The sequence below is a fragment of the Rhyacophila brunnea genome, unplaced genomic scaffold (assembly GCF_057557595.1).
Source record: "Rhyacophila brunnea isolate RB1 unplaced genomic scaffold, BYU_Rbru_1.0 scaffold_22, whole genome shotgun sequence".
In the NCBI taxonomy this organism is placed as follows: Eukaryota; Metazoa; Arthropoda; class Insecta; order Trichoptera; family Rhyacophilidae; genus Rhyacophila; species Rhyacophila brunnea.
Window position 1 is genome coordinate 30,738,858 of NW_028232882.1, and position 24,723 is coordinate 30,763,580.

The 24,723-nt window shown below is 34.7% G+C and overlaps 1 protein-coding gene across 2 annotated transcripts in view; it reads right to left on the reverse strand.

The window, feature by feature from the left end:
* The window catches only part of LOC147070343 (sodium-dependent nutrient amino acid transporter 1-like), a 29,177-nt gene extending 6,082 nt beyond the window's left edge, over positions 1-23,095 (reverse strand). The window contains exons 1-12 of one of the 2 annotated variants that reach the window (XM_085949325.1): positions 22,824-23,095; positions 22,613-22,738; positions 20,784-21,042; positions 14,882-15,098; positions 13,797-13,840; positions 12,677-12,824; positions 10,805-10,883; positions 8,875-8,978; positions 6,135-6,327; positions 4,258-4,434; positions 3,011-3,110; positions 198-374 (exon numbers count right to left, since the gene is read on the reverse strand). In XM_085949325.1, the coding sequence (XP_085805451.1) occupies positions 198-374; positions 3,011-3,110; positions 4,258-4,434; positions 6,135-6,327; positions 8,875-8,978; positions 10,805-10,883; positions 12,677-12,824; positions 13,797-13,840; positions 14,882-15,098; positions 20,784-21,042; positions 22,613-22,738; positions 22,824-22,844 (1,645 nt within the window). In that variant the 5' untranslated portion in view covers positions 22,845-23,095. The remainder of the gene's footprint in view (positions 1-197; positions 375-3,010; positions 3,111-4,257; positions 4,435-6,134; positions 6,328-8,874; positions 8,979-10,804; positions 10,884-12,676; positions 12,825-13,796; positions 13,841-14,881; positions 15,099-20,783; positions 21,043-22,612; positions 22,739-22,823) is intronic. The other variant, XM_085949326.1, reaches the window with a different exon arrangement.
* Positions 23,096-24,723: the final 1,628 nt, after the last annotated feature.

Consider the following 24,723-nt stretch of genomic DNA (forward strand, 5'->3'; position numbering starts at 1 on the left):
GACATGGTTATTAATAATTCTAAAAAAATGTTTATAATATATTCATAAGATATCCGAGGTAACTGCACTTTTAACATTTTTCGCTTGTCCACACCCAATACACAATATTTAATTTATTTTACTATACCAATACGAATAGGGATGGGGGGGTATTAATTAATTTGTTTGTTTATTTTACAATCTGAAATGAGTATTACCATATCCTGATATAGGGTAGAATTTTTCGCCATAGGTGAGTGGTTGGATGCTCGCAAATGCGTAGAAGAAGACGAATAACATGATGAGAGGTGTTACGACACCCCAGCACCATCTCCAGTAGACTGAAACCTTGCGGCCCGTCATGAATTCTATGTCTTCGCAGAAGTCTTCAAGACCTGAAATTTACAAGTATATAGATTATAAATAATGTAATATCATGAATTTCTATCATTATATGTGAATTCGAATATACAACCAGACTAGGGATTGCAATACCGAATGAAAATTTCAATACCGGTTTTTCGGTATTTCTTATTGAATACTGGTATTTATTAAACATTGAAAAAAAACAAAAGTAGGTGCTTATCAATAAATATAGCTATTAAAATCTTTTTAAAATAATATTTTATAGCAAAAACCTACATACCTACATTTATTACGTTGCTATTTAAAAATTTGTATTGATCATAATTGTAGAACTAGTGATTTTTTACAATTAATTTGAATATATTGATAATTTTAACTAAAGCCCTCAAAAGTTCATCAAGTGCAAATAAGTCCGGCTGCAGGAAAAGCTTCTTAAATTCAACGCTTGTACAGTCATCGATAATTATAGAATAATTAAACATTTTTGTCACAGATGTTTTCTATTTCGATATAATATAATGATAATGCATCGCGACAATTACTTATATAAATATATTTGATGAAATTTGTTTTATTATTTTTTCACCTCTGTTGGATTCACTCAATATATTTGCATTTTAGCAGCATATTACTTAATTCATTTTCAAAAACGTAAACGAGTGTGCTTTCTTAATACCGACAATTCCGGTATTTTGGATTTTTAAAACCGGTATTTCGGTTTTGAAATACCGGTATTGCAATCCCTACGTCAGACGTATTTTTACTTTACCAAACAATTATAATTATTACATATATTATTTGAAAACACTTCACTCATCAATATATCTGATAAAAATCGTTTTGAATATAAAAATATGAGACCCAGCAGGCTTCGGACCTGTGCCCCCTGGGATTCGCGCCCATGTGTTCTGACCACTAAACTACACGCGCCTTATGTAATTGCAACGAAGTTAACTTACTAATGTTTTTAAAATACTCTCTGAAGCGCTTTCTAGCGGCACGTAGAATTGTTGGTAATCGGCTTTTGTATTTTAAATCAAAGTATTGAGTTACTTTAATTACTAATCGGTGTCAGATAGTAGCGAAGAGTGGGGATAGGCTGTTAAGATCCACCATAAATATTGCGCATTAAACTTTATTAGTCATACGTAGGTATTCGTTTTTATTGAACTAAGACAAGACTACAATTTACAGATGGTGTTGGTTAGTTTTTCAAAATCAATTAACCCCGCCTAAACCAAACCATAATAGTTTTGGTATATTTTGCGCGATACGAAAAAATTGTGCGTACTTTTTCATTGTATTACAGATATTGTTGGTTCATTATTTTTTAAATTCATTAGCCCTGCCTAAACCAAACTATAACAGATACAAAATATTATGCTATCTATAACGTATCCAAGTTATGTATGATATAATTGTAGATATTTTATAGATAGACAAATATTTTTTGACTATTATCTATTATGGCATGGTTTTCGCAGGGTTTAATTGAATTTTAAAAACTAACCAACACCATCTGTAAATAAAATTGTAGTCTTATTTCAATGAAAACAAATACGTATGACTGACAAAGTTTAGTGTGTAATATTTATGGCGGATCTTAACAGCTTACCTCTACCCTTCACCCTTCGCTGCTGTTGTCAGGATCATTCCAATTTTTTGTTATAACGTACTTACACTTGCTAATATTAAAAAAATGTATCGAGGTCTTAGACTATATATACATCTAGACGCCACCCATTGCATTGCTAAATGAAGCTGCGTGCCGTTCGCTTGGTCTGTGGGCGAGCGAACGCATTCGTATACAAATTTTCGAGACCATAGACCATTTTGATAGTGCTCGCCCAAATTGCTCGCGCTAGACGCTCAGAATAAAAATTATTTTTCTATTTTTTTACGTTATATAGTATTTTTAAAATTATTAAAATGGAACCATTAGGTAAAAATATCCACAATTTAAGTTATTTTAAAGAAATACGGTCATTTGATATTAAAATATATAATAATATACAAATAAAATTATCACGAACATGTATCAACTTACCTATGAAACGTAATACCATCTTCTTGCTTATCAGTACGGCAACCACATTTTAATACAGCACACAGAACCATCTTTTCTACTTAATTAACTAAAAATATTTACCACTGACTTTATGTTTAACACAAAAATATCAATTTTAGCAATACGCGCTCGCATGTTATCGACGCTTAGTTAAAGCTTCAATTACATTGAGCTTCTTTATGAGCTGTTTGTTGGCGAATTTATAATATGCCTGTAAAGTCGCCCAGTGTAATCATCGAACATGTTAGTTTGTTCGATGATTACACTGGGCGACTTTACAGGCAGATTATAAATTCGCCAACAAACAGCTCGTAAAGAAGCTCAATGTAATTGACGCTTAAGCAACAAACTAAGATTTGGCGGCTACGCCGACAAAAAAATCTTCTACACATCTGTAAACCTTTTATCTTACTCTAGCGCGTATTGCAGTGATTATAAGGGTGCCGAATACTTTCTCACTCGCACTTATGCATCGTTTTTGCTCAGGCCTTGATCGAGGTATTTTTTATCGTGGGGGGCTCAAAATCGGTTATTTAGTTAGACGAGAATCCACGTCCCTAAACCCGCTACTGCATATTTTTTTTTTTTTATACCAACCGTATATCCAGATGACTCCTACAAGTTCTCCAATTGCCATCCCTAAAATTAGGAATGTTCCACCAAAGTAATCCACCAAGTTAAGAATGTATTGTCCACCCTAAAATATAAACCATGCTATCAATAAACGTATGAAACGAAGAGCGGTCTGTGGTTAAAAGAACACACCAATATTAAAGTGTTTTTAAACATTGTTAGGTTATTTATTTTAATGTTTTAGATAGGTACGTTAGGTTAGGTAACGAAAATCAGTGGCGCACTCAGGATTTAATATTGAGGGAAGCCCAAGGAGGAGAATGTAAATTAGTCCCATAGGCTCTTTTTCTTCTACACAGCCTAATTTCTCGTTTATCGGTCTTTTGTCCCTTTGCCCCCCCCTGGGTGCGCCACTGTCGAAAATAATCATTAAATCTAAAGTATATTAAATTGAACTTTTCATTTTCTGTTGCTGGATGCTCTAGGTACACATGTGTACCCCTTCTATAATTTTCGTAACACTGAGTACCCCTCATCAAAAAAAATGCATAAGTATACTTTAATAGCAATTAAAACATAGTTATGTTTCCCTTTTTTAGTCGGTACATAAACAAAAGAATAATAAACGAAAAATAAAATTCATTCATAATAAAATATAAATAAAAGTTATATTATAAATATAACATTCATTAATCATTATAATCAATGAGAAGAATGAAATTATTTATTTTGAGACAGATCATCATAATTTGGTTCCCTGGTTGTTAATTTAAATTTGAGATGCGGTTCCACATCCAAAAGCCTGTTCTTTTTTGTACTTAATGTCTACAAATTAATGCTGAAAAAGCAACTTCACATATATATAAAGATGGAAAAGGTAAGATGTGTATTAGGACTCTCTCTGTTAAAACTGGATACACAATCATGTAAGCAGCACAGGATTACGAATGATGTAAGCACATTCCTTATATTTGTTTTTCAAGAATCAGTCTTTAGATAATTTCAACAATTACTGCTCCTCTTCTGCATGCGATAAACCTTCTAGCATGGATGTTGTGTTGATGTCGTCCAGACTCCAGGCGCAGCTAAAGCCCGGTGCAGCGCGTACCTCCTCCAAACTCTTCCCGTACCCCAGGGGGTACGCGTACCACACTTTGGGAAACACTATTTGTGTGCATTGATGCAGGTCTTACTTGATTCTAAAATGCACGCAGTGTCGTGTGTATGAGTCCTTATACTTGGCGTTAAAACTATTTTATTAATTAACTTACTGGCGTGACATATACGAGACCAGCTAGGAAACTGACACTGCAGCTGGCCAGGGCAAACCACCAGTAAGGATATTCTTTATAGTGGTCTGATAGAACCGCGGAGATTGAGCACATGTATGAGATAGCACACCCCATTCCTAAGACCAGCAGCATGAGGAAGAAGAGGACGGAGAACACCTGATAAAAAATAAATTATGTTTATTGCAATAAAATAGAAAGATAGTTATCTGGAGTTTGGAGAGCAAGTTTAACTGGATAACAATCAGGGCCCGGACGTGTATGATTAGATTAGTTGGAGAGCGTTTAAGATCAGGACGAGGAAATACTGATGGTGCAAGAGGTCGGAATGGATCAGAACATTTTTAGATGATCACTACAAATAAGCGGAGTGTTTTTATTTATGAACGTAAAGGTTCTGTATAGCTGTGAGCAGTGACGTCATGTAGGGCTAGGCCGATTGAGCGTCGCTTGGGGGTGGCAGTTACTCGAAAGGCGGCAATTCGAGGAGAATCATTTGGTATAGGTATGTGGAAATAGCTACTTAAACTTAGTAAATAACGAAAATATCTCCAATCTACAATTCCAATGTCCAATGATCGTCTCTGCTCTACATTCGTATTTATAAAGTCATTACTAAGTTTAGTTAACTACTTCTATATAATTATGCTAAATGATTCTCCTCGATTTGCCGCCCTTCGAGGGTAAAATAGGGAGGATAAAAAAGTCAGCTCACTGTTTAGAAGCAAAATGTATTAATTAGGTTTAACAGGACTGTATTTTTTGTCGAGTTCGCGATGTGTAGTTTACTTCCTTTGCCTTCGACGTCCTTGGTGATCAGAAACGACACGTGCAGATTTGCCAATAATAATACAGTCTGACTTATTACGTGCTCCGCACGGAAATTGCGTTGACCGTCGAAACTAAAGATGCACCCCTCTTACAGAGCATCCCACCTACCGCTTCTGGTTCACGATTTTAATCTGTAGCCGTCATCGATTATCGATTTAATAAAGTCTAAACCTTTGCAATCACAATCTAAAAATATCATTACATTACAATTGGCAAGTTTTGTGAAGAAGAAAAGCGACACGGATTAACCCTTAATTCCTAAAGACAGAAAATTAATGTAGGTATAGCAAAAATTACATGTATGAAGCCACAGTATTACCAATGTCAAAAAATCCCCACTATTGAGGAAAAATATTTTTGAATTTAATGTTGTATGTTTTAGTGGTATCTATATAATATTATTTTTTTACTAATGAAAAGATGATAAAAAATACTGTATACAAAAATGGGGCGGCAATATGGGGCTGCATAGGGACGTCACTAGTGTGAGACAAGGAATTTTACCAAGATTCAAAGGTTTCGACTTAAGAGCTTAGAGAACCGTTGAACAGCAACCCGTCGAATATGTCGATGTGATTTTGTCATTCACAAAGCAGGTAGATTAGCAAAATGTTGCATCGATGAATGTGCAGAAGTTTCATTCGGATATTGATATGTTCCTTTTACGTGAGGATGAATTTAGGTGGACGTTGTTTTATGAGTTTTAAGATAGAGTCTATCAACCTAGTTCACTCTGAGTGCTACCATGTACTTTTATTTTCCTTATTTTATTATTGTATTATTTATTCAGTAAAAGCTCACTTGACTTGGGTATCTGCTCCTGAGACATTTCCAGGCGTAAACAACTGCTGATTCTTCACATCCAAACGTAGGGTCTCGTGGTAGGCTCGATTAAGACTGAGTATGCTGCGGGGTGAGTTGGTTTGGAGGGGCCTTTGTTTGTGTTGCGACCATTATCCCAGTTGAGACGATTTTCTCACGGATCACAAAAAATATGAACAATTCAAAATAAACGTAAATGTCCTTACCTGTGGTACCCACTCGAACTTTGAAATAGCATCAGGGTATGATATGAATGCCAAACTGGCACCTCCAGTTCCGATGACATCCCGAATATCTTTTACTCCCTTTTCGTGTGCTAGGTTTCCCAGGATTGAGAATATGGTGAAACCTGCCAACAGGCTGGTGAACGTATCAATGGTTGTGACTATCATCGCGTCCCTGGATAACCAGAAAATTAAACTAAGCATCAGGAAAATGTATATAGTTGATCAAGAGTATTCCAAAGGAAAACGATTTCATAATTATTATACTGGTCGCTAAAGGGGAGGGACATAATAATTATTGTCGAGTATCAAAGGTTTTTTTGATCGATTCCGACTCATTTTTACGCTGCTTACGAATCTCTCTGCTGCCATATTGGCATCTTGGGCAAACGAAGCCATCTTGGTAAACTGGCGGCCAAAAACGGTTTTTGCGTAATATTTCCCTAACCGATATCCATACATAAATTTTATTTAAACAACAGACAAAGATCGTTAAATTCTACGCAAAAAATGTTTATACATAGAGATGTTTGGTAAAATAAACGGTTTTACCACAATTGAAAAATTAATGTTAGCATTAAGCTGTATCGTTTGTTGAACTTGTATTGCTAAAATAAAACAAGCAATCATGTCTGATTTGTATTATCAATATCATCAGTATGTTTAATACACTGCTAAACGAAGACCTCATCAAGCTTAAACTACTCTTCTCGGTTCTTTGTTCTTCACTGTCAGGTAATTCTAGCGAACCTTAATGTTTCGTAACTGCAACGTACCTGGCCTTTTATGCCCTCGAGTATCACTAGGTCATCGCATTCGTCCATTGAATAATCTGTATACTATCTATGCGTCCGGTCTATCACCATTTAAGCGTTGTAGCATACTTCATTCGTGTCCGGAAACTTGTAGGTACGTATGAAGTTCGTCGTATCACACTTCACCGTGAAATGTTGTATTTTTCAATTTCAATTTTCAATTTATTTATTTTTACATATTGTGGACATTACAAATTATAAGTTTAAGACGTTCACAACATGACATAAAAAAGAGATAGATAATATGTTATTAAACAAATATGTACATACAAAAATATTAATTATATAGGTACATGGAAATACACCGGATGAGTTAAGCAGACCCTATTTTAAAAATTTATAAAATAACGTCCACCTATACTCATCCTCACGTAGGTGGAATATATCAACACCCGAAGCAATTTCGTTGAACATAGTTATCGCCCTCCCAATTGGCATTACCAGTGGCAGGTTGGTTCTGCACCTTGGGAGAATAAACAATTGATGTTCTCTATTTCTAAGATAGTTATCAGGGACACACAGGTCAACACTGCCCAGAATGGCAGAGTTCTCATTTATACCTCGCATAAGTCGAAAAAAATACGTAGCTAAATAAAGATTTCTTCTAAATTGCAGACTGCAGTATGTAAGCATGCCTAAGAGAAAGCCATTTGGATAAAGCCACGGATAGTATCCATACAACCTCAAGTAAAGGAGTCTCAAGAATTTCTTCTGTACCCTCTCGATTGATAATTGTAATCAGAAATATATGGCCGTATATTAAAGACCATCCAACCTCTTTGGGTCGTACAGTACTGACATAAAATCCACGTCTAAATAAAACACGGTTCTTGTCGGTTTACAGGAAGCCAGCAGTAAACAAATTTTGAAAATAGCAGATATACTGGATTATTTGTTGGGTTAGGTTAGGTTTTCATTCTTGGCTTCATGATTTTTGCCAAAATTAGATATGAAAATTGAATTAATGTTCATATTGAATCTAATAAAATTGGAGACCGTATAGTATGCGGTCATCTCTTTCCGATATGAAAGCTCACGGCGAACTGTGATACGGTTAAATGTTTACGTACAATTTGCATATTGAAACCACTTCATTACGTATGTTGTAGGGAAATTATAATAGTACTTATATTTTATTAAAAATAGCTACCCACTTTTGTCGAGCGTTGCGACCCTGCGAATTAATTCACGTGGAAGCAGCTCATTCGTCAGTCAGAAGGTTTTTTCATAAACATCTTCGGAGCCCTTATCAATTTAAGGGGCCCTTAGCTAACTGGTAAATCCAGCCCCGTTGACAAATAATTATTTAAGACTGCAATAGGGGGCAACATTTTGAGGCTGCATAAGAGGGGTAATTTTCCTTGACATGTTGCTGCTGATGTCTTTGTATTTTATTATTACAACGTTTTTATTAGCGCGTATTCTTATTATTTTGTCCGATGGTTGTTTATCCAGTACAAATCTTGCAATCAATTTTTAACTAACTTACCGACTAGCTAGACATTTGAAACTTTTAGAATATATCAGAACACGATGCCAAAGCATACTTTTAATACTTTTAGCCATCTTTAAGTAGAATTGAATTCATTTTCAGTTAATTCTGTTTTGTATGAAAAGTTATTTCGGAAGAAATCCGTAATCCAATCCACTATTATTGGTTGCTAAGGGGGTGGTCCTAGCAACTAAATTATTAATAAATACTTGCGTTACTATGGAAATCAAAATGACATTTCAGTATTCTATATTTGTTTGTTTGTTTGTTTTTTATTTACTTCATATCAAGTACAAGTTTGAGCATATTGAGCATAATGATTGAACAGAAAATTTAAAAACGTTGTATATAAAAAGTTCTTTTTATCTTGTAATTATTAATGAATAATGTATAAGAATGCTATGAAAATGGTTACCTGTACACATTATGGGTGAAGTTATTATATGACGAGTACATGATGATTGCTCCAATGCAGACTGACAGAGAGAAGAAGACTTGGGTAACCGCAGCATACCACACCTGGAATGATTAATAAATCATGTAGGTATTTTGAAACAAGTCATTGTGAATATATAATATATATATATATATTGAGGCTCCACAGAGTAGAGGTTGTCTTAATAGATTTTTTATTTGATTACGAGTAGGGAATACAATCCCGAGCTAAAATTCTGATCCCGGAATTTCGGGATTACAATTTGACAATCCCGGGATCCCGGGACTGGTCCCGGAATTGGCAATTTTTCTATTGTTAATATAAAATTTTTATATTTACAAATAACATTGATAAAATCGGTCATAAATAAATCTAGTATAATTTATACTATTTAAGACATTTATTGTTAATATTGTATACGTTCAATATTGGAAATACATAAGTTTAATGGAGTAAATAATATTGTAATATAAATAATAATGTGAATTTAATATGAGGTTGCTGTTTCTGATAGTAAAGACTTAATGAATGGGTTAGCGAGATTTAAAATAGTAAAGCAAATCATAGTGTACTTATGGCCTTTCCGCTTCATAAATCTAATTAGTCAGTTAAATACGAAACTGCCGTAAAACGTATGAGACCATGGTGGAATTACTTTGTTAATAGTGCTAAGCATTGTTTTTGTCCAATCTTTCTCATTTTTATTTATATATGTGAACAAAATAAAATGAATCTGCAACTTACATATGGGTATAAATCAAATTTCATTCAAACTCAGTTTATTTCTAATGTAGTTATTTGTTATTAAAAGTATTTTTTCTGTTATATTTTCGTTTTTATTTTATTTTCCATAAAAAAATGATAAAAAAATCAATCCCGAAAGTTTCGGGATTATGTTTATCAATCCCGGGATTCATAGGTACCGAAAACAGCTCGGGATCCCGGGATTGGAATCCCTAATTACGAGAAATAGATGTTAGCCACTTGCTTAACCTAGTAGGTCCATACTTCGACTCCAAACACACATTGAAAAACAATATGTGTGCCAGACCCACAACACACCGACGCGACGTGTTAGCCACTATGCCATCGTGGATGCCTGTTAATACATTTTTTAACTATCTCTAGCCATAAAAAACGTTTTGTAGAAGTTTTTTTTAATCATTTTCTGTTTCAGGAATGATCAAACTTTTTTGGATGTAGGTACTGTGCTCATGATTAGAGTTGGGTTTCGGGAATTTCCCGACGGGAATTCTCGAGAATTGAAATTCTTAACATTTCGGGAAATCCCGGATCTCGAGAATCTTTTCTACAGATTCGGGATTTCTTTATTATCAAATAGATATTAATTTAAAAAAATATTAATTAAATGAAACTGAACGGGCCATCAAACACAATTATGCCAACGTCGACTCAAAATGAGCGCAATTTTTCAACATCAGGGAATTTTGTGTCTCAAAAGCGTAGGTGATTGTCAGACGTAGCCATTGATAGTCTATGTTTTTTGAAATTCTATTTTATTAAATAATGTTATGAATAATTTTCGTTTTCCTACTTCTTTTTTTGTTTGTCTTCTTACGTAAATAAAAACATTTTTTTTGAATTTGTCTGTTTTTACACTGATTTTAGGATTTTTTTTTAAATTTTCGAGATATCTCGAGAATTCTCGAGAATTCTTTTCTGGAAATCCCGAATCTCGAGATTGAGATTTTCTCGGGAAATACCCAACTCTACTCATGATGATGCATCAGGATTTTTCCACGACCGTGTTGTTTTATTGACTTATTTTTATTCAATACTGAATATACGCAATTATATTATATACGTACATATTCGCAAGTGTAAAGAAGTGCACCCACCTTGGCCTAGTCACTAGTACGAATAGTAAGAATTTGGAAAGGATTGTTACCTGCGGATTATAAAGCTGACTCCAATCTGGTGTGATAAAGAATATAATTCCATCAACTGCTCCTTCCAAAGTTACTGCTCTAAAAATATAAAGGATCTTTTTTCACATATCTTCATTTACACACTACAAGTGATGACTAAAAAAGAGACTCTGAGGGCGGGACGTGGTATTATAATGGACGAAGCATTGTCATCGCAGCTGCAAAGCCGAAGGGTCCATTACTCCGGTGGCTGGACGGAATGAAAGATGATCTCCAATGTATTGCAGTCCCCAACTGGCGGCTCACTTGGAAGGAGTTGCAATGATAGGAGATTGATATTGGCGGTGCGGTTTGATTTTTTAATTGCGCTCAAGGTGGATACGCCCTTATAATTAGTGAAAATCGTACACTATCCACCTTCAGTTTGGACAAGACTGCACCATAACGATATAAAACCCCATTGGCTGCATATCATATAATATTAACACACCGTACGAACTGTCAGAGATTGTGTACGCATTAAATCTATGAGAATTTAACCGCCAATTCTATTTGGTAAATCATATAAAATAATGATGAGGATCGCGGTCTTCATGAGCAGATCCTCTTCTGTTTACGATTCTCCTGCAGCTATTTTTGGACTTATCTGTGCAGATTGCTAACACCAATGAAGTTTCTGTAATTTTTTTTTTTACTTGATCAATCCTGCGTATAGTTCTTCTTCCTATTCCTCTTATAACAATCACACTACTAACCATAATCACTTTTTATAATATATTATCCGTCTCTAACCTCCCCCTTCCCCCAATAGCATAGTCAAAGAACTGAAGAATTTGTCTCGAACAGATAGTTAAGAGTCGGCATTTTATCCTTACCCCTTATGGATGGATTTGTTGGTAGCCCTGAGTCCTGACTAGAGGTGAGTTGGAAATACTGTCACCAGTTTGTGTATTCAAGTTTCGGATGAAACTACCCATACTAGTGATGAACTAGTGATGAACTTGTGATGATATCATCGCGAGTCGCTGTTTTGTGCACTCGCCAGTTGTAGACTTTCAACACTATTTACATTAAATGCGGACGAACGAAATATCACTTGAATATAGGTATATTTTAATTTATTAGTATGAATAATAATAGGTCATACATTTTGTGTTGCAGCACAGTGGTGAGATGACGCACAGGCTTAGGCTTGTTATATACCGCTCAAAACATGTTTAAAATTTAAAAAAAATACCGTTATTCATTTTTGTTAACAATAATATTGTAACATTAGGTACAGAAAAACAACTCATAAATTTAAAATTTTATAATAAATGGGACTTTTAGACAAGCGGAGCTCAGCGTATTTTTAGCGATTATATTGTAGCCGATACACAGTCTGAGTTCCCTGAGCCGACACTATTTTAAAATACTAACAATATGGAGTTGGTGTTAGTTTCAGTTGAGTATGAAACTTTTGTCGCCAAACGATCTATATAGTATTCCAAATACTAGTAAGTATTTTGGAACAAGTTTATATACTAAGTATTTTTTTATACTGGTAGTAAGTAGGTATACTTAGTCTTCAAAATCGACCAGTTTTCCCATCTCTAGTCCTGACAGTTCAAGGGCACCCGAGCACACGCCTCGATAACCACATCTTAAAGCATCGATTCTTTTCTGGTCTGCTGCGTTTATAATCCACAAAGACAAACGTAAAGAATCAAGTTTTGTACAAGATGGATCTTTGGATCGTTTTTATGTGAAGTAGAATTTAAATACTTATGTAGCTAACTACTTGAGCAATTCTGCATTCGTTTTCAACTCCTAAGAATGATTTGAAGCCCGGCAGACGAAAAGTGTTTAAATATATTGTGTTATCGAAATAGAATGTGATTTTTAGAGCTCACCTAATGAGGAGCGTGAACATGATGACATAAGGAAACAGAGCCAAGAAGTAAGACGCTTTTCCAGAACTCTTGACTCCTCTCATCATAACGCAGAATACTCCAATCCACGCTGCCAACAGACACAATGTTAATCGCCAATTTGGTATTCCTGAAATTAAGAAAAATATACAGTGCATTAAATTGACGTCATCCATGTTTGATAAATTACACTTATTAAAAGCTAAGCAATGAAATCAACTGAAGTCAAAGCTGACAAACCTATAGTACCCACAGGGTAGCTTTTTACCCCGCGAAGATGAATATCATTATCACTTTCTTCTCTCTTCGTGAATGAGTGATAGAACATTCGTAAGTGACATGGTATACATGTTTGACCATAGTCATAATATGTATTTAGTGGTATATTCCGCACACTAGTGATGAAGGATGGAGGTAGACTGTCGTATATCGTAGATCCGACATATACTAAATTTTGTCGGTCAAATGCATTTGTTTTAATTGAACTAAGACTACAACGTTAGATAGTGTTTGTTAATTTTTAAAATTCAATTCAACTCTGCCTTATCGAAGCCATAGTAGATACTAGTCAAGAAATATTCGTTTATTTATAAAATATCTATTTTTTTTTTGAATTATTAATAAATATGTCCTTGCTTTTTCGTACAAGGTGGTTGCTAGTAATTTTGAACAATCACAAACACCCAGGCTTTGAGAAAATCACATAAATATTGTGTCCTGACCGGGAATCGAACCGAATCGAATGGGCTTAATGAATTTAAAAAAACTATCCAACACCATCTATAATATTATGTATTCTTAATTCAACAAAAACAAAGAAGTACGACTGAAAAAATGTGCACTATTTTATCGGATCGTTCATAAAATATCAAAACTATTATGGTTTGGTTTAGGCAGGGTTTAATTTGATTTAAAAAAAACTAACCAGCATCTTCTGCAAATTTTATTCTTAATTCAATGAAAACAAATAAGTATGACTGACAAAGTTTAGTGTGCATTATTTATGTTGAATCTTAAAAGCCTAATTTCAACCCCTTGCCACTGCCGCACATCGAAAAATATTCATATTTTTATTTCACATAGTGAATTAACATTAACTAACCTATTCCACTGTTGATGTCATCAAATTCATTCAATACTTCTTTCCTGTAAAAATCACAAACAGGTTTGATATTATAATCTGACGAGTTGTCTACTGTTTTAGAAAATTTGACGAAACAAAATAAATACAATATACACACATTTTCTTTCCACAGGAACATTATGTCGAAATTAGATATGGGAAAACTGGTCGATTTTAAAGACTAAGTATACTTACTACCAGTATAAAAAAATACTTAGTATATAAACTTGTTCCAAAATACTTACTCGTATTTGGAATACTATATAGATCGTTTGGCGCGCGTATGCGACAAAAGTTTCATACTCAACTGAAACTAAACCCAACTCCATATTATTAGTATTTTAAAATACGTATCGACTCCAGACTGTGTATCGGCTTCAATATAATCGCTAAAAATACGCTGAACTCCGCTTGTCGAAAAGTCCCATTTATTATACAATTTTTAATTTATGAGTTGTTTTTCTGTTAGGTTACAATATTATTGTTAACAAAAATGAATAACAGTGATTTTTTTTAAAATTTTAAACATTTTTTGAGCGGTATACAACAAGCCTGTGCGTCATCTCACCACTGTGCTGCGACACAAAATTTATGACCTATTATTCATAAATTCGAACGCAATAGACTAATAAATTAAAATATACCTATATTCAAGTGCTATTTCGTTCGTGCGCATTTAATGTCAATAGTGTTGAAAGTCTACCAACTGGCGAGTGTACAGAACAGCGACTCGCGATGATATTATCATCACAAGGTTTTTTGGAATAAGTTTATTGGGCCACAAATACTTAGTATGGGTAGTTTCATCCGAAACATGAGTACACAAATTGGTGACAGTATTTCCATCTCACCTCTAATCGAAATCGATAATTTTAAAACAATCTATTTGTCTCAAGAATGTTACGTAATTTAGACAGTTGAGGTAAAAGGTTATTTTGAAGAAGTGTTGGGAAGGGTTGAAGGGTTTTAGTACGTGTTTCATAATGAACCCTTATAAAACCTTTAATTAGGTACATATTATTATAATAATTATAATTTGTTCTTCAGCATATTGGATAACTTACAAGAAATACAATTCTGTACTGGTAGTTTTATTCAGATTGTGGCCAGAATTGTTTTTGTCTGACGCTGAGAAGCAATCGTCTCCCCATTCTTCCTGGCACACTGACCACGGCAGCAGAGCGCTGAACGACTGAATCAGGTAAAACAGCGTCAATCCCATGATGGAAACGTAGTAGGTCGCAATGCAAAATGCTGCTATCAACTGGCCCACACCGACTCCTGAAACATTAACGTGATAAATCAGTTTTAAATATCGTTTTGGCTCATATCTCGTAAAATATGTTCTTATTATTATATTGGTTTATGAATATGTCGTCAGCAATGTCCGCACACATGTCTTCATCTCCCGCACAGTCCTCACACAAACATTTTGTAAAAGAAAGTTTCCTTTGCCAGATTTTAGTAACAACTACAGGTGTGTTCAGTGTAAGTAACAAAAAATTCAAGTGAATGATACGATTGCTTGCACAGTTACATATAAGTAATACAATTATACTTATTAATTATAGAAAAAATATCCCCTAAAAACGTCTAAAAGGAGTGGATGTGATATATCAAATGCGATCATTAAGAAGAAATCCTGCGATAAATTTAAATTGGAATGGCTCTCTGAAATCGTCTAAACAGAAATGCCATCTAATGCATTCGAAAAAAGTAAGAATTGGTGATATATTTTTGTTCATTCGGAAACAGATGATTGTATCAAATGCATCATATGCTCCGCAGAAAATATGCAAGGAGAATTCACGTCTGGAAAGAAGTGGATTGAATGGAGGTTGTATCTTTTAAAAAGGCATTTAAGTCAAAAGGTACACCGGGATGCTATTACGAAATTGAAAAATTTGTAAAGAGGTGGACGTTTGAAAATGATAACGGAAACACCCGAAAAATAAAAGAATAAGACTGAGATTGCCGAGCGCAAAAAAATCTGGTTGCGATCTAGTCAAAGTGTTAATTGATAATGTACTATTGGCTATCAAAATAAAATTTAATGCTTGTATGCTTTCTGTACAAGATAATCATAATCATGTTTCTAAATACACAGATATTCCCGAAAGCTGGCGAAGTAAAAATTATGCGTTCGAATTTGTCGAATGCATTAATGCAGTCATTAAAAAAGATTTTTTTGATAAACTACTTACTCTATTTAAGTCTCGGTTTCATACATTGATAATTGTTGATGAAAGTATCTGCGCACAAATGCTAATTTAAAAATATAAGTTTTATTTCATTTTCCTACTTTAGGATAAAAAATATATTACTTTTTTTCACTTTACATTTAACTTTTAAGAGATCAAACAATGAATATGTCCGTTACTTTAATGAAATACATTGAATTGAGAAAATGAATGGTTGGTGTTTTTTGTTTTTATCGGCGGTCATCGTCTACAGCGCTCCATTCCTCTTTCTTTCATAGATCCCATCCCCACACACTTACAATACATTAGTTATTTTTTATTTAACAACCAAAATATTCACTATACATAATTTATATGGCAGAACAACATTTGCCGGGTCAGCTAGTTATATAATATATATTTAGGTATTTGTAAAACATTTTGTAGAAAAAATATAAGTTATACCTATATGTATTATTTTTCTCTTCGACACAAAACATTCGCGTGCCATAGGTTCGCCACCCCTGCTGTAGTAGAACTAGGCTTTATCAAAAATAGCTGGTGAATCAATTTTGTGTGCGTCAGTCTTTCTTTAGTTACGCTTTCGTCGAGTTTCTGGTTTTTTTGAGGACATACCAAGTTGATTCTTAAACACACTGACTTAGTTTGATGGCATTATTACTTAATTGCACCTAGACTCATCGTTTTATCTCAATGTAATTGAGGACATTCAACATGTTAATAAGTTCTCAGGAATCTGTCAAGTAATAAAGCATTGTTTTCACCATAAAATTTGATAAGCAAAGATAACAATACATTGCGCAGGGATGGGTCCACATCAGATCACCTTGCAGTTAGATTAGTCACAAGGCAGGCATTCCATTAGACGTTCAATTTGAATACAATTTGAAAATGTGGGCCATTGTTATGGAACGGCGGGATCATTTTCATAGCATCATCAGCCGGATGAAGGCCTCCCCAAGTTTCCTCCAACTCTATCAGTCCTGTGTCTATTTCCGCCGAACTTTATCAATTCGTCAATCCAGCGGCTTTTAGGGCGACCCTGTGGCCGTTTCGTGTCCCTTGGGTACCATTGGATGACGGCATTTGTCCAGCGGCCGTCCTTTCGGCGAGCAATATGCCCCGCCCATCTCCATTTCAGCTGTTTGGCAACGTCTATTACATCGCGTACTCCTGTCTGCTTCCTAACCCATTCGTTTCTCTTATGGTCCTTTCGCGTGATGCCCAACATACACCTCTCCATGCCTCGCTGTGCCTTTGGACATCTCTCGTGTTGAGGGTCCACGTCTCGCAGCCATACGTGAGCACGGGCAGCATACATCGGTTGAATACCCTACGCTTAAGACATAATGGTAGGTCATTCTTGAAGATTCTATTAAGACGTCCGAAAGCACTCCATCCCAGCTTTGTTCTGCGAGCAATTTCATCGTGCATGCGTCCGTCTATGGGCACCTGCTGTCCGAGATAGACGTAGCTGCTGACTTGCTCGAGTTGGGTGCCATTAATACAGATAGCCTATATAGACACCTTTTATATTTAACTGCCGCCCTGGTGTTTCGCAACCTTAAGACGATACATCAGTGAAACGGCAAATAATTTTCAACTATAGGCGCGACGAAATTTTGGACTAGCTGGCATTCGGAGAGAGAACGTCGAGCTGGGAACACTTCAATTTGTTTCGTGATGGCGACGGGGGTATTAATTCTTAAATCGTGTAAAGATTACTAAAAACGTTACCCATTTACTTGAAAAAGAAAAGATGTCAATGAATATATTATTAGTGTTACTAATAGAACAATAAACAGAACATTAAATGGACGCATGTTGGATTTATATGACAAATTAATTATATTTCGTTTGGCACGCGTCATTTGCACCCGCGACCCGCAATCCGCGCATCGTCTAGCCACGATCTTTTTAGACCGTGCCTCAACTGAGGTATAGCCTTAACACCCCAGCTTGGTGCGTCCCTGCTGATCATTATACTTCAATCGAGATCGCGATCACGAATTAAACTGACTCGATTGATGTACTAACTTACTGTCTGCCTTAGATTTTCAAACTTTCGTAATGTGTTTCTGTCTCCTTTGCTTCGTTCATATGAAAATATTTTCACAGACTTTTACAATAATATTATATGACTAAAATAATAATTTAAGCATAGGGACGTGTTTATTTCACCTCCTTCTGTTTTACTTTTTTACTATATTTCCCTCATTTTAAGACATATCTATAAATCAAGCGGCTTAAGATAAAAATAATTACAAGATAAAAAGAACTTTTTATATACAACGTTTTTAAATTTTCTGTTGAATCATATAAACGTGACATGACTAGCTTAAACGATCAAAAAAAATTGTACTTGATAGAAATAATACTAAAATGTCAGTTTTTTTGACATTTCATATTGATTTCCATAGTAGCGTACGTGTAGTGGATTGGATTACGGATTTCTTCCGAAATAATTTTTGATACAAAACAGAATTAACTGAAAATGAATTCAATTCTACTTAAAGATGGCTAAAGTATTAAAAGAATGCATTGGCACCGGACAAACAAGAATACGAGCTAATAAAAACGTTGTAAAATAAAAAATAATTTCACACGAGTACGTGGAAGAAAAAAATGGTCAACAACGAGATTACTAGTTTTTTTAACATATTATATAAAATTATCAGGCATGCTTTTGCAAGTTTAAAAAAAATTGTATTGAATAATAAAAAATTAAAGGAATTTATTTTTTGACGTGCCGTCAAAAACTTTTAGCGTGCCAAGTCGGGCACGCGTGCCACGTATTTGCCATTGCTGTTCTAGTACTGACCTGTTAACATGTAAATTGTACGTATTACATATTTACATCGGAAAGAGATGTCCGTATGCTATACGGCCATCTCTATAGCACCGAGATGAAAAAATTACGCGTTTTTCGTGTAACAATGCAGACAATAATGTTCCAATTTTATTAGATCCTAACCTAACCTAGCAAATAATCCAGTATATCGGCTATTTTCAAAATTTATTTGCCGCTGGCTTCCTGTAAACCGACAAGAACCGTGTTTTATTTCGACATGGATTTTATCTCAGTAGGTACCTACTATACGACACAAAGAGGTTGGACGGTCTTTAATATACGACCATATATTTTACGGTGAAGTGTGATACGGCGAACTGCATACGTACAAATTTCCGGACAAGGTACCGACCTAGGTACATATTACGTATCATCATCATTATCATCATCATCATCATCAGCCTGCTGGATGAAGGCCTCTCCAAGCTGATTCCACTTATCTCGGTCATGTGCGTTGCTTTGCCACGTACGTCCGCAGAACTTAACCATTCCATCGATCCAGCAGCCTCTAGGTCTACCTTGCAGACGTTTTTCACCTCTTGGGTAGCACTGGATGACTAGATTTTTCTAGCGATTGTCCCTTCTTCGAGAGCTATGTGCCAGCCCATTTCCGTTTGAAGTTTTTAGCGAACTCTTGTCTGTTTCCTTATCCAATCATTCCGCTTTTTGTCCTTTCGCGTTATGACCAACGTGCACCTCTCCATACTACGATATGCTACTCTAAGTTTCTGGATCTCCCTTTTACTTAGGGTCCATGTTTCACACGCATATAACCTGATTACGGGAAGCACACACTGGCTGAACACTTTGCGCTAGTATGCAGTTATACTGATAAGCATACACGATTCTCTTTATGCGGATCGCTTTAGGTGGGTACCTATGCAATGTGCATATTTTTTTAACCAAAAAAACTGATTCTTAATTGTTTTACGATAAGAAAATATTTTCACCTTTTTATGACGAAATAAAATTTGTCATAGTTTCTTATATTTATGAAGTTATTATTCTTTTTAGATGCATATTCACTGTGGAACTGCATTATCAAAAGGAAAAATTAACATATTTTTGAACATCATAATTTTGAAAACACTCTAAAATATAGCCAATAGAAAAAATATTTTTCGAAAAAAGTAAGACAACCGGCAGGAATCGAGCCTATGTCTCTTGGGTTCCGCGCCCTGTGCATTACCACAGTGGCCCCCACATCCTAAAGCGGGCCCCCAGGATAGGATCTATGGCGGGGCCCCCTACCTATCGCTAAGGTTAAGGGCAGTGTGATTTTTACAGCAGTATTCCCAACATGGTTTCCACGGAACCCTAGGGTTAAGGGTATTACGTGTGTTTTTACCGATTTTTAAATAAATCCAGTTGATTTATTGAGTTATCAGCACTCAGCATAAATTATGAAGCACTGATCGCGACCTCCTTTTGTGGTAGATACCCAAGTAACATGGAACCCTTCGCCAGAAAACACACAAAATATTTATATAACAAAATTCTACGCGTGAATTATCATTTAATTATATCAATCAAAATATCACATCAAATTATATCGCACAGACACATTTTTAAATGTTAATAATCATTTAGGAAAATAGCGCCGCAGGCGACTTTTTTACTATTAGAGCAAATTTGTGGTGTGTTTTTCTCATTTAACTGGTCGGCTTGCCACGCCGGGCCCGCAGGCAAGATAGAGTCCTGTCAGCCCCCCCCTTGTGGGGGCCATGATTACCACTATGCTACAAAAATGCCATGCTTAATTGCGACAAACTTTAACTATTGGCCTTATTATTAACTGGTCATAAGCGCTCTCTAAATTGAAATTATTATTTTAATCTATCACTGTTTTCCCGCTGAAGTAGATAAATTATGAACGCCCCCTCGTATATACAAATTATACATTAAATTATTTACCTCGCATTGCTGGATTCACCTCCCAAACAACGACGGAATTCCTTCCAGAAAACTGACCCAGGATCATCTCCAGATAATACATAGGCTTTCCAACCAGCAACAGGACGATGATATAAGGAATCAAGAATGCTCCTCCTCCATTCTCGAATGCTGTGAAAGGAAACCTCCAGATGTTTCCGAGGCCTACCGACATCGCGATGCAAGACATCAGGAACTCCAAGCCATTGGACCAGGTTGGCCTTTCATCGGGCTTGGATGCCTAAACATAATATTATACAGCATTAATATTTCGTATTTACGTAGCATTTCTGATTATGAAAGATACGTCTGATTTTTATTCAATATTATGTCCTTTTATGACTGTCCATAGGCGTATTAAATGACTGGGTCCATCGCCACTGTCACCCCTTTAAATGAATATAATAATATTGTAACTATATTATGATAGGTTTTCCTAACCCCTTTAGCAATGTCGAAGCCGAGGGGTTATTCATTATTTCTTCCAAAAGTTATTTGAACTCAATGACGTACTTAGGCAAAGTGCCGCCCTTAAGGGGGATGATTATACCAACTGAGGCACCTAGCGGAAAAATACGAAGCTTGCAATTTGAGACATTTTTTTTGATAATTTTACAATTTCAACTGTATTAATTAATAAATATGTATCTGAAAACTTTAAAAAGAAATTTAAGTCAAAGATAAATTTAAGTACAATTGCAAAAAAAAAACCTGAATTTGTTAAGTACATAATATTTATGTCTACAGTTACGTTGTTATTACATTATATTTTATGGTCATATTTATTATAAAAAATTAGTTAAGTTATTAAGTTTTAAATTTTTCCTCATACAGATTTTTGACTAATTCATAGTTTTAATATTTTTTATGTTTATTTAAAAAAAACATCGATTTTTATAAAAATATAAATATGTATAACTTGAAATAATTATTATTAATATCAAATCGAGCTTCAATATTGGTTCAAGATTTCATATAAATTATATTTTAAATATAAATTTTCGTTGAATTAAGAATATGATATATTATATTATTACAGATGGTGTTGGTTAGTTTTCGTAAGAAATATCTAAAATTATGTATGGTTAAATGGCATAATTTTAGATATTTTATAGATAAATGAATATTTTTTAATATCATCTACTATGTCTTGTATCAGACAGGGTTTAATTGTATTTAAAAAAAACTATGTACACATTGTAGCCTTAGTTCAATGAAAACAAATACATTTAAATGACAATGTTTAACTGCACCCTTCGCTACTGCAATGAGGCCTACACCCAAAGGTTGTGAAGCCAGTTTTAAATAATTACAAGATACAAAGAACTTTTCATATACCACGTTTTTAAATTTTCTGTTGAATCATATAAACTTGACAATTCTATTTAGGAAAAACGAGGCAAATGTCAACAAATATTTTTTTTGCTATTTTGCAACAAACAAACAAATAATATAGAATACTGAAATGTCATTTTGATTTCCATAGTAACGCACGTATCTATATATTAATAATTTAGTTGCTAGGACCACCTCCTTATCAACCAATAATAGTATTTTACTTTTCACGGATTTCTTCCGAAATAACTTTTCATACAAAACAGATTTCACTAAAAATGAATTCAATTTTACTTAAAGATGGCTAAACGTATTAAAATAATGCATTGGCATCGTGTTCTGATATATTCTAAAAGTTTCGAATGTCTAGCTAGTCGGGAAGTTAGTTAAAAATCGATTTCAAGATTTGTACTGGACAAACAACCACCGGACAAACAAGAATACGGGCTAAGTAAAACGTGATAAAATGCACATACCTTATCAGTCTTATCATCACCCACTTTCTCTTTTCCATCATCAGGAGATTTGTCGGCATGGTCAGTATTTCGTTCTGTAAGGTCCTCTTCATTGACATGATATCCAATGTTTTCTATGCCGTTGATCTAAAATATAATTAACGGATTATTATCGTCCCGCGAATTTAGTCAGTTAACATACTTATTTAAGAATATTATTATATTATAATACCTCTGACTTATTTGTGATCATGTTATTTAACTTCTGATGTAGGTAATTTATTTGCAAGTATCCCCAATACGACACGAAGCTTTATAATCTATTGATTATGGCTAAAAAAATAATATCATAGATAATGATATTATATACATGAAGTCAATTGAGCAATTGGTAATAATATTTTTGGAAAACGCGTATGAAACAATTTACGGTACATAATTAATCTTAATATAATTTTCACACGAGAACTGACATACATATATCACATTACATTACACTTCCACAAGAGAAAGACTTATGTTTTCATATTCAATGTAATGCTTATATTGGGGTGCCATTAAAACTTTACGATTGTATAGATATGGTAAATTGATAAGGCAGTGTTCTTTCAAACAGTGTCGCATTGGCCTGACGTACATTTTTTTATGCAAATCGCGCACAACGCATTTCATCATCATTAAACGCATGTAGGAATATTATAATCTTATTTTTTTCCCCGACCATGTCCGATCCTAATATGATCATATGGGTCTCCACAGAGTAAAGGTTTGTATTAACAGATTTTGTTTCTACGATAAATGGATGTCAGCCACTTGCTCAACCTATTAGGTTCATACCCTGACTCACACACAAATTGAAAAACAATATATGTACTTGCCAGACCTATGATTCGAACCTGGGACCCACGCCGTGATAGTCCAACGCTTAAGCCGCGTGGCCACCGTACGTGTAATAATAATCTTATAGGTATATTCCAAATAGGGATTGCAATACCGGTATTTCAAAACCTGTATTCAATTATTTATCTATACCGAAATACCGGTTTCAATAATCCAAAATACCGGTATTTTCAGTATTAAGAAAGCATACACGTATATGTTTTTTTCAAAAATGAATTGAACGTTATTTTTTCATTACTTACTACTATATTATTGTATATTAAATTTAGTGTATACCTAGTTTTATGCTACTAAAACGCAAATATATAGACTGAAATCAACAAAAATTAAATAACATTAAGGTGATTCATCAGTGAAACGGCAAATAATTTTCAACCATAGGAGCGACGAAATTTTGCACTCGCTCCCATTCGGAGAGAGAATGTAGAGCTGGAAACACGTCATTTTGGTTCATGATGGCGACGGCCGTAATAATTCTTAAATCGTGTAAAGATGACTTAAAACGTTACCCATTTACTTTAAAAAGAAAACATGTCAATGAATATATTATTATTGTTACTGATAAAACAATAAACAGAACATTAAATGGACACATGTTGGATTTATAACACAAATTATATTTGGTTTGACATGCCTCATTTGCACCCGCGTCCCGCAATCCGCGCATCGCCTAGCGACGATCTTTTTAGACCGTGTCTCAACTGATGTATGGCCTTAAACAAAACTCTTCAAATATAGGTAGGTAGGTACTCATAGAATTATCGCGATGAATTATTATTAACATATTTCGAAAAAGAAAATATTCGTCGCAAATATTTCCAATTAATCTATAACAAAGGTTAACAAAGGTCAAAGGCCCCAGGGGGGGGGGGCGGTGTGGCAGGTCAATCAGGTACGTGATATAAACACACATTAGAAATTTGCCCTAATTGTAAAAAAGTAGCATGCGGCTCTATTTCACTTCGCGAGTATTAACAGTTTAAAAGTGATTGTGGGAGGGATGTAATTTGTGATTGTTGTGTGTCAATACTCGACAACTAATTATTCCTAACCCAAGCACTAGTCATAATTCAAGTGGATGTATTTAAAAAAATACAAAAAACCGCTAAAAATACACTGGATACCATTAATTTTACCTCAAACACCATTTGGAAAATGCTACTGGAGAGTATCACACTGTCTTTAACCTTAGAGATTGGTAGGGGGCCCCGCATACTTCTTGAAGATGTGGG